At 40.3% G+C, this 11,344-nt stretch overlaps 1 protein-coding gene across 4 annotated transcripts in view; it reads right to left on the reverse strand.

The window, feature by feature from the left end:
* KATNAL2 (katanin catalytic subunit A1 like 2) overlaps positions 1-11,344 on the reverse strand; it is a 29,043-nt gene extending 17,699 nt beyond the window's left edge. The window contains exons 1-6 of one of the 4 annotated variants that reach the window (XM_015652909.2): positions 11,180-11,344; positions 4,753-4,823; positions 4,190-4,356; positions 2,122-2,158; positions 1,596-1,719; positions 548-643 (exon numbers count right to left, since the gene is read on the reverse strand). In XM_015652909.2, the coding sequence (XP_015508395.1) occupies positions 548-643; positions 1,596-1,719; positions 2,122-2,158; positions 4,190-4,356; positions 4,753-4,823; positions 11,180-11,230 (546 nt within the window). In that variant the 5' untranslated portion in view covers positions 11,231-11,344. Of the gene's footprint in view, positions 1-547; positions 644-1,595; positions 1,720-2,121; positions 2,162-4,189; positions 4,357-4,752; positions 4,824-11,179 lie in introns of all 4 variants that reach the window. The other 3 variants (XM_015652908.2, XM_015652911.2, XM_033511378.1) reach the window with 3 other exon arrangements.

Raw genomic sequence — 11,344 nt, forward strand, 5'->3', positions numbered from 1 at the left:
GAAAAAAATGTTGCTGTAGGCTTTACCACGGTGGTAGCACTACTCTTAAAAATACACTGGAGCAAATTTTGCTAGCAATTACAGCCTTACTGCATATACAGTCCTAATTATGGCAAAAAATTGACCCCAAAAACCGTGCTAGCAATGGGGATAAAACACACATCTCAGTCAATTCAATCATTTAACTGCAAAGATTTTCATTACCTCATTCAGAAATTCAAAATTTGTCTTCAGTCATAGTTATTTACCACTGGGTTTTAAAAAAATAAATATTCCCCTCTGAATATGTTTGAAATACTATTTAATGCAAAAAGTGCCTCCTATATAAAGAATTATAAAATTTTTTATACGACAGTATAAAATTGACTCTTCAGCTGACTATAAAGAAACATTTTATGTAAAAATAGACAAAAAACCCTACCATTTGATATTTTTGAAAACAGACAAAAAAGCCAAACTATTTGATACTTTTGAAAACCTCTATTTTATTTTATTTTTTTCCACATACATTTTTCTCTGATAAACCACATACCAGGTTTCCACCAACCTTTCTTGGGTGAGAGCTGTCTCCTGCAGTTTTCCTGATTCCTGAGATGGTTAAGCCAAAATTGGATTGATCCAGAGTATCTGCACCATCACTATTCTAAAGAAAAATGCCTTTTAAAAAAGATGTGTTGCCAAATAAATGGATTGAAGATAATACATTATAGGTATCATTCCATCTCTTCACATAGGCCAAGATGAAGTACCAAGAGAAATATTGATCATTTAAACACCACTGTACACTTAATTAGACTTCACTTGACTGGTGACAGCAGTGAAAGCCATGGCTCTGGAGCTCAGCAGTGAAATTATTCCATGTACCAAACAGAAAACTGCATTTTATGTAAGAAGCAACTCTTATGAACAGTGGAAATGACAGGCACAGCATGTCAGCTCAGAAATGAGGAGCTGTTTTAGGATAATGTATTCACTTCACAGCAGTTATTGGTGTAAAATCCAAAAGGCAATGTTTTGGGGTATTTTTAAGAGTAGCAATAGGCCAGTGAAGAGTTCCTCTTGATGCAGAAATATAGCCAGGCCCTTAAAGAAAAGCTATAATAGACACAGTGCTTGCCCACCAACCAGCTGTTCCTGCTCCACCCCCTGAAAAGGGATGATAATAAAGTAGATTTCACAGCAATCTCACCAAAATGAGACTCTCAACCTGAACATTAGAGAGCCAAATTACTCCCTCAGTCTCAAAGAACTTATGCACTGTGAAGATGCTTACAATTTATACCAGATTTACTTCTTTGTTTGTTTTGCTTTCTGCCACTAGAGGATGAATATATTGTTATTAATGGAAAAACTCTGATTTCTTTCAGTATACGTTGGATGATATGCCTCCTTTTCCTCTAATTTTTGCTTTTGACTGCCCTCAAACTCAGTGCCAGAAATTCTCTCTAAGTCTTGTACCTATAATCCTTAAGTGACATAATTAGTAAAATCCACTAGTTGCACAATTATTAATTGTGTAACTCCCATCCTCTTGCTGCTTACAGATTCCCCAAACAAAATCACATTACTGCTGCCAAGATAAACCATGTTTAAACCTGTCTGGTGCTCTCCTTGGTGGAGGATTTAGGTTTTGCTGTACTCCCAGAGGAAGTTTTTGACACTGGTTGTTGCACTGTCTGTTTTTTGACCCTTGGTACATTCTGAGAAGAAGTTGCTGTCCTAGAATTAAGAAAAATAATGCAAGACTTCCATTACTTTTTTTTTTTTTTTTTAACTTCAAAATACCAAAATATTAAACCCCAAAGTTTTCAAATAATGCAGTTTTAGGCTAACCTTGCTCCCACTGAAGTTTTGGTGTTCATTTCAATCATAGCAGAGTTCAATGCTTAATTTTTCAAACACCCCATCCCACTTTATCCACACTGCAGAAGCTCTGTAAATTATCTGCCTCTCCATTTGGGAAATTTTCTCTAACACATACAGAAAAATGCACCACACAGTCAGGAGCTTGGCTTTAGGTTTTGGTACTCCTCTGGTATCACAACATTATCTTTGTTGTGCATATTTGCTTTTACTAGGAAAATTTTCTGCCCAGAAAAACACCCCACACATATCTCTCACCTTCTTGTTCTTCCTCCACTTCTCAGCTGTTTATTTTCTGCTGTGGCAAAATTAATATTAAAATGGAAAATAATTAAGGATATAAAAGAGGGCAATTTGAACTTTTTTTTCCCTTTAAAAGTATTTTAAGCACACAATAATGACCTTGGAAACAATAATGCATAAACATGCACAGTGTGAGTATAAGCACTGCAAGCTTGCAAAAATGTGTTGAAAACAAACTGATGTTGGTGAGAGTGGTTTTGCTTCAATCTTTTTACATTTTAGCTCATTCAATCTTTGTTTTCTCTGTTTATATTTTAAAACCAGTGTCATGTTCACAGTAAAGTGGACACTACCAGAAATTAGATTAAGTATAATAATTTAATATATCACACAGAATGCTTATTTAATGCTAATATTTTTTTTATTGCTGAATTGGGAAATATGCCAATAATATATAATTTGCCTTACTCCTCTGAAGAGGAATCAAGTTCAACATAACAAGACAGAATAAATGTCACATTGCAATAGTGGTTATCAAACTATGTTATCTTTTGCATTTATATAATTTGAAACAATGTCTGTCAAAGGAGAGCTTTTTTTCCCACAAAATGTCAAACTCGCAAAGCCCAGATGTGAACTCATAAAACCAAAGGTTTATATGCTACCAGCATGACCCTGGTTGTTCCAAAACAAATCTCCTTTCAGTCTTCTCTGTACAATGCTCAAGATTCTCACACACTTGCATAAAATAATCTTTCCCAAGAAACTCTCCCTGAGGAGCTTGGGAACATGGTGTGTTTAGGGACAGCAGAGCCCATGGAACAACCTGTAATCTCGTGGGTGTATCTGCAACACTTCCAGCTGGAATTCAGCATGGAAATGACCAACTTGTTACTTGTAGGACTTGCCAAGAGTGCTGCAAAGAATTCAGGAGGAAGGAGCACCATACCAAAGATTTTGTTTAGACATCCAAGTGTGGCCATGGGCACAATTTAGGGCATGGTACAAACAGTGTGCAGTGCAGGAAAAGAGCCTGCTTATCCTTTAGGGAAGAAGGATGATGCCTCCCTGCCAGCATGGTCACAAATCTGAGCTTAGGTAACAGCAGACTACTCCATGCCCATTTTACTGACCAAAGAATGCATAATGAAAACCAAGAGTGGGTTTTTGGGAATTCTTTTTTACTTATATCACGGATACAGCTTTGACTAGTGCTCAGTTTTACTATGATGTGAAAAAATACATTTTTTGTAATACATTATTGTAAGACATTTTCATTCTCAACTCATAACAAGTCTTTTTTTGTCTTGTCCTGCAGGGCTGTTCTTTCTCTTTACATTGACATTACATCCAATACATCCAATGTTCTTTCTAGATGTACACAGCAAATAATCACTAAACTATTTAAGCTGGAAAACATGTTAAAGACCATCCAGTCCAATCACTCCCCCACCCCTGCAGTGGCCACCACTGATGCACATCCCTGAGTGCCACATCCATGTGTTTTGAACACTTTCAGGGATGTTGCTTCACCTTGAGCAGTCCGTGCCAGGGTTTGACAACCCTTTCAGTGAAGAATTTTTTCCTAATGTCTAATGAAAACCTATATCCTTCAAGCTCTTCATCACCTATTCTCATATGTTTGTTCTTATGGCATCTCCAAGTTACATTTTGTGCTCAAGTACAAAACCATTCTGCTTCTCAGGGTCATAACAGAATGCTCTGATTTGGCTTTTCTGTATCACTTATTTACTATTCTCTCCCCATGAGAAGCAAATGGATAAATATATCTTTGCCATAGTGCTTTGTACTTAGCTGACCTTTTCCAATACCAAAGCAGCTTTCAATATACAGAAAAATGCCACTTTCTAGTTCCTTTATATAAAGAAAGATGGAAAAGCAGAAGGGGCCAAAGCCACATCTCTCAATTCTGGTCCCTTGTGTGCTAGAACTACAGATCTGCAACTATAAGGGTTGGAATATTAAATGCTGACATACATGACAAGAGCTGTGAGCATAGCAGGGAAATACAGATTTTAGACTTTGGAAACAAAAGATTTCTTTTTGGAACAGAGCCACATACCAGTCTCCAGGACCTTTTTGGTAATTTTAGGATACTTTTGAAACTTTACAAAATAGTAGCTTTCATATTCCATCAAAATTGTCTCAAGATCAATGTTGTCACAAACTTCAAAGCCACGTAAACCTAATTTTGTCTCTTGCTCCAAAGCATTTGCGGCATCAACATATCTGGCAATTTAAAAACAAAACAAACAAAGATAAAAAAACTGAGAGTCATTATCTTTCTCTGATTTCTGAGAGAAAAAGCAAACAATGGCAGTAGTAAGCATAGGGTAACTTTAACCTGTCCAAAACCCTATTTTTATAGAAGCAAAAACTCAATTTTAATATGCCTTGCTGGTTGATCTAAAGTATTTTTAAATTTTATAGAAATTTTTTTTTTCAGAAACTGAAACAAGTTAGCAAAGCAAACTGTGAGGACACCTCATAGTAGTTTGTCACTTCTCACTTCAACCCAAAGGCCACACTGTCCATTCAGCCAATAGAGGACAGAAAGGTGAGGCAGTACTAAGTCAGATACACACAATCCCACAAGGGTAGAGCACTATTATTTAAAACACATACCCTTCCTTGATTAAATAATGCAAAATTAGAATGAGGAGATTTTTCCGACGAGCTTCTGTTCGCATCTCCTCCTGTGAATTAAGATAGAACTCTAGATCAAATGTAATATTCTCTTTATTGCTGTAAACAGCATCTAAATGTAGCCTCTGGAAACAAACAAATTAACACAACAGCATGTAAGAACTGTAAAACAACTCACTGTTAATAAACACAAGGAAAGTGGCTTTCAATCTAATTTTTCTTGCACATTATTAGGGCTACTGGATGGGTAGAAACCTCTTCCTAGAGAAGAGGAAATTACTTTAGGGTTGAACAAATAACTTACTTCCCTTACTATGGTTATGGGCCCCAACATGTTCAGACTGCTGTGAACTTCAGGGCAGGACTCTTGCAGACATCAGTGCTTCAGGGACAGTGCAAGGAAACCTTGTGTTCCATCCTGGCTGTGTCCTTCCCTTGCAACCAGAAACCTGCTCTCTGCCTGGAGAAGGGGGGCTGGTGAACAGGTCTGGGATCTGCATGACTCGACTACAAAGATCAGCTGTAACACCTCCCACTTCATAGGCTTTGATGTATAAACACAGCAAATTAAACACAGACACTGGAAGAATTAGTGGATTGTGATAACACGAAACTTGCACAATTTTAACACAGGACTGACCAAAATCAGGACTCAGCGTGAAGAAATGTCAATATGGAGTCAGTCCCATGGATGTCTTGGACAGATTGGAGAACCCAAAGTCATTCACAAATGGTTCAGCAATAAAAATAAGGCAGCATAAAACATCCTTGTCTTCACTCAGTGAAGCTCCATCTGACAGATTATCAGATACAATATCAAGTAGAGGATAAGGGGCAGTGGAAGAAGAACCATGAAAGATGACGGAATAAAAACTTACTCTGGTGAAACATGCCATATATGCTCAATGTCTGCAGAAAACTTCTGAGATTTTCAGGTCATAACAGAAGTTGATACAACAAAATCTCTAGAAATCAGCACATTGCCTTTGGTCTGTCTCACTGGCACTTGAAACTTGACAGGGAAAGTAGGTATGGCCAAACACACATTTAGGCAAATTAATGACTTCACTTCTCTTTCAGGTTGGGACGTGTTGGGATTTGGACTCGATGATCCTCATGGGTCCCCTCCAACTTGAGGTATCCTGTCTTTCCTTTGATTCTGTGATTATTTGTGAGGATCCAGTGTGAACATGAAGGAGTGGCACTTAACAGATGGAGAAAGAGCAGCAATTTCTATTGCTTGCCCAGCACAGATCACACTGCACAGTAAAGCTACACAGGCTCCTGCTTCCACCCCCAGTTTCCCTCCCTTCTATCCCACCAAACAAGCAGCGCCCGCATCCACCCCCAAGAAAAAGCCCAGCTCAAGTGTGCTGCCTGTGGGTGACAAACACAGATTTCTGTCCTCTTCATACTGCAAACAGAGCCCTACCATCTGTATCAAGGACCTGGGCTGCTCTCCGCCTGTGCCTGGCACACAAAGATGCCAAGGAATACTATCAACCAAGGCTGATGCTTTTAAACCCCACAAGACGTGCTAAAGAAATATACATACATAAAGATCATTACTGTATTCTTTCCTGTCTCTTGGAAGATAGAGCAATCATAACAAACTTCTGATAGCAGAGAATTATTTATTCCAAAAATCAAAGGCGTTTTTTGGGTGGTGCAAAACCAATTTACCTCTTTATGCACCGTTCCTTTGCTAGGTTAGATCTCCCTCTGCTCTGTACAGAGTGCTGGGTATCACATGGCATTCCACTCCTAATTTCAACACTTGACATAGCACCATCATCAGCTACTTTTTTATTTCAAAATAAAATCTACCAGCCTGTAAAAAGTACTAGGTAGAACAGGGGAAAAGTATCCCAGTCCAGCAAGTATTTTCTGGGATGTTTGCTTCAGTCGTGGGGACATCTAGTGTCACGACTAAGGAAGAGCTGGGGTTTCCGCTTAACGCTTCCAGCAGAGTCAAAGTGTATTGGCATTTCACATGCTGCAAAAAAGATTCATAGAATCTTCATTCTGTTTTTCTAGAATGAAGGCTAAAACTGGCTGGGGAAAGGGGGAAAAAAAATATCAACATTTCCCCTTTCTACCTTTACTACCCTTGATACCCTCTTGGGAAAGTGTTTCCAAAAGGAAGTTACAATATCACTTCAGTGGTGGTACAAAGATAATTTTTCTGGACCGTTTTGGAGAAAAAGGAGTGCTGTGTAAATGTTTTATAGATTGGTAACTCTTGAATGAAGCAGACTGGTTCCTGGGAGGTGCTGCAACAAGAAATGAACCAATTCTGAGAACTGCCATGAGGAAAGAGAGAACAGACACACTCTGAGATGAATCTTTTGGTAGTCTGGTGCTTGGAAAGCAGATTTTGAATTATTGCCCTTTTTACCATTTCTCCCAGATGACATGAATCTTCCAAAAAACATCTGGATGAGCAAAAAGGAAGCTGGATTCATCACTTGCTGAGAATCCCACCTGTACATCCTTTGAAATGCAACTGCTCCTGAGGTTTTAGGCTGACAAAGATTAACTGTTGTGTTTGCTAACATATCAAAGGGCAAGGTTACAGCTACCTCTGAATATTTAAAACACAGTATGCAGAGTGGCTGCCACAGCAGACAAACACATCAAGTGTTTCATGTAATAAACATGGATATTCTGACAAGAGAGGAATTGCCTCTGCCTGATGGACTGACAGGGTTCACGATCCATGCTTGGAACTTTCCTTGAAAAGAATTTGTGTTCTGGCATGTCATCTGCGGCTGTTCATCCCCTTTTGTTACTTCTGAAGTCCCTAAAGCATTTTAAGTTCTAGTAGAAATAGTGATACAGTGATTGGCAGCATCTCAAATAATTTAAGTACAGAGTTGCTTTTGGGGTAGGATAACATTGTGTCTACATGTGAGCTGCCTACTTCAACCTTGACATAGCAATGTTCTTCTGGTTGTGCTGACCAAACAGAAGGAAAAATGAACCTTTACATCCCAAAAGAACCCCAGGTAAAAATGAGAAGAGACTTTAGACAGAGAGGTTAATTCTCTCTTTAACATTTTCTAAGAAAAATGCAAACAGCAATGGCTGATTTTGAGAAGTCAGACATATGTCCGAAGAAAATTAAGCAAGCTGGTAATCAGTTATTAGTTATTATTAGTTATTATGATTGACTCACAGTGAGTTGAATTAGGTTGGACCTGAAAGACAAACCTGAGATATCTCTGGTAGCCCAGTTCTGTGAATATTCTATAAAACAAAGGAAAAATCAAGAAGCTTTCAAGATGCAACTGTTACCAAGTGTACCAGTGGCACACTGATCATTATTGCCTGATCAGTCCCACCCATCTCTTTCCTGCATTTAACCATTACTTTAGCCATTATTTTAGCATATTATTATTTCACCATTATTTTAGCACACACTCTTTCCACGAGGCAGATGAGCTCTGTCTGTGCCAGTGCCACCAGCAGCTTTATCTGTCTCCTTAAAAGAGCTCTCTGCCTGCTGTGGTGTGCTGTCCTGAGCTCCAGTTTGTCCTCTAAGGACTGACCCACTGCACTCATGTCACAAAAAAACCCTGCCTGCCACAGTCCAGACAGATACTAACACTGCACAGAACTTCTTAGTGAGGAAATGGCAAATCTTACACAGCATGAAAAAACCAGGACTACTTACCAGTGCAAAGTTACTTAAAATTCAGTTTAGCTTTATAGTGATCTAGCCTTCCTGTTTAATTAGTATTTAGAATTGCATGTTGTTTATAGCCACTGGTATTTCAATAGATGCTTAAATGTTTAAAGTTTAATAAGCTTCCACTCTTAAAAGAACAGAAAAACGTATGTAATTAAATTTTCAATTACTATAGGGGATTTTGGGGTCCATGAAATTAATAAAACCTTAAGGCACTTAAATGTGATCTTGTTTTAAAAACTAAATAGTTGAGCACTTAACTAATTAGCTTCAACACTTATAGAGTTATTTTATTTATTTCTAGCTTAACAAAAGAGTGGCACACATTCCTTTTTTTGAGTCATTTTAAATTAAACTCTAATAGAGTTGTGCACCTTTAGGTGAAATTGTTTGTTTAGTCATTTCCACACCTTTTGCTAAAATGCATTTACATACTAAATCAACCAAGCCTCTTGTGTAATTTCCTAAAATTAATGGACCTACAAAAAGATTAATTTAACTCAGTAACATTTTGTTATCATTTGACCCTATATATTCTGCATGAATATGTTTGTTTGGATGAAAAATAGAGAGCTACAAGGGTAAGTCATCATCTAGGGAGCTTGGGAATAAGAACTATTCCGCTTTAGTGTATGCACTCTACGGGTGTCCAACTGGGGCAGTCAGGATGTGTTCAGAAAGATCTCTGATTAGGAATTCAGACAAGAGGCAGCCAGGTGGCTGTGCAATCACACAGGGAAAGCACTAATTGCAATACACACGCAGAGCTCCTTCCCTCTTTGTCTTTGGGATCCCAGGATGCTGACAAAGGTGGAGCTCCTCAAAATCAAGCTGGCACCATGTGCCAGGACAGAGAGGCTTGATGGGCTTGCCTAGTCTTCCTCCTCCCTCCACAACCCTGTATTCCCACAGCTTCCCATTCCCCATAGCCCTCTGGATATCCTGACAGGCCTTTCAGAAGGCTGAATGTTCAGTTCTTGTCTGGGTTGCTGACCACACTTTTTGAGAAACACAAGCAGAGAATGGAACTGGTGAGTTTTAAACAATGTATAACTTGGCTGCCATTTAATAGAATTTCCCAGGACAAAGAAAGGGCGTTTTGCCCTCTTCTCTCTTCCAAATTATACAAGGCTGCTGCAAACAATAGAGTTGCCAAAGTTTTTCGAGGATTACAATGAGCTTTCATAATTAAAGACATACAGCAAGCTCACCATAGAACTTATGACTGGGAACAAGAAGCAAAAAGTCCTCTTGGCAGCTTCAGGTGGTTCTTCAAGTCACTAATTAAAAAAGAGGCTCCAAACTTTTACTCCTCTGCAGAACATAAATGACTACCTCATCTCTATACCCGAAATATAGACTATTCCTCAAATCCATCCTGCCAAAAGGCTATGAAAGAAACCAGTTTAATAAAAGCACATCAAGCCAAATCCTATGGCACAGCTGATAGGGAAGAGCTCTTGAGCTCTAATTCCCAGTCCCACAAATGTTTCTGCATTTAATATCCAGCAACATCCTTGGGACAAAGACGATGCAAATCCCCACTGGTGAGGTTAAAGGTCAGGTCCCCTTTTGTCCTCTCCTCCTGCATGTTGATGCTGTTTCAATACCACACCTTCAGGCTCCATTCTTGGCAGCTGAGATCTGAATTCACTTTAAGGCTCAGAAAGAGACTATGATAGAGGATCCCATTCCTAGGTAAATATATTTATCCTATTAACACTTCCTGAGGAGCGGAAACAGAGGGTCAGGCCCCAATCTCCTCTTTCTGGTGACCAGTGACACGACCCAAGGAAATTTCATGGAACCGGGTCAGCAGAGTTTTAGGCTGGGTATCAGGAAAAGGTTCTTCCTCCTTCTTCCAGAGGGTGTTGGGCACTTAACAGGCTCCCCAGGGAGTGGTCCAAGGCTGCCAGAGCTCCAGGAGTGTTTTGACAATGCTCTCAAGAACATGAGGAGTTTTGGGGCTGTGCAAGGCCAGGAGTAAACACAATGATCCTCATGGGTACCTTCCAGGCCAGAAAATTCTATGATTCTACAGGAGGTTGATACAACTCCTAAAGCTCAGTCTCATGACTCCTCCCAAAACACCTCTTTTGTGAAGAATCCTGAACTTTTCACTCTCAAGAGGGAAGAGAGACTGGTGCATGCATGCAAAGCACCCAACAGCCTCATGAGAAAGGCTTTTAGTATCCCTGCAGCCTCTCTCCCTCTGGTGCAATTTAGCCAGCAGATGGAAGCAAAAGAACAGGTTATGAAATTCAGCAAAATCTTGCTGTTTCTGGGCTTTCTAGAGCAAGAACCATAAAATCACTGAATCACAGGATGGTTTGGGTTGGAAATGACCTTAAGACCATCCATTTCCAAATCCTGCCATGGGCAGGGACAGCTCTCACTACCCCAGGTTGATCCAAGCCCCGTCCAACCCAACCTGGCACACTCTCAGGGGTAGGGCAGTACAGGCTCAACTTTTTGAAACAAGAGCGAGTGGAGAAAGCAATACGGATTGTCCCCTTTGGCCGTGCCTACTGCTCCAGAACCATTTAGAGAGAAGCTGTGGGCGATGCACGCCCGCCCTTCCCCATCATACCCAGCCCCCGTCCCAACCGCCATAACAGCACCAACCGCCGCGCATGCGCAGAGCGCCCTCCCCGGTTGATATGGCAACCCGACGCGCAACCGCGACGCGCAGCCGCCCGTTCCGGCGGTTCTCACCGCTTCCCTCGCCTGGTGGGTGGTTCTCAGAGCCTGGGAGGAGAGCTCCATGACGGCAAGGGACGCCACCGGGAATATTACCGAGAATGTTACCGGGAACGCAGCCGGGAATAACCCACCGAGAGCCCGGACCCGCACACCGCCGACCCCCGAGGGGGACAGGCG

Source organism: Parus major, chromosome Z (genome assembly GCF_001522545.3).
Source record: "Parus major isolate Abel chromosome Z, Parus_major1.1, whole genome shotgun sequence".
Lineage (NCBI taxonomy): Eukaryota > Metazoa > Chordata > Aves > Passeriformes > Paridae > Parus > Parus major.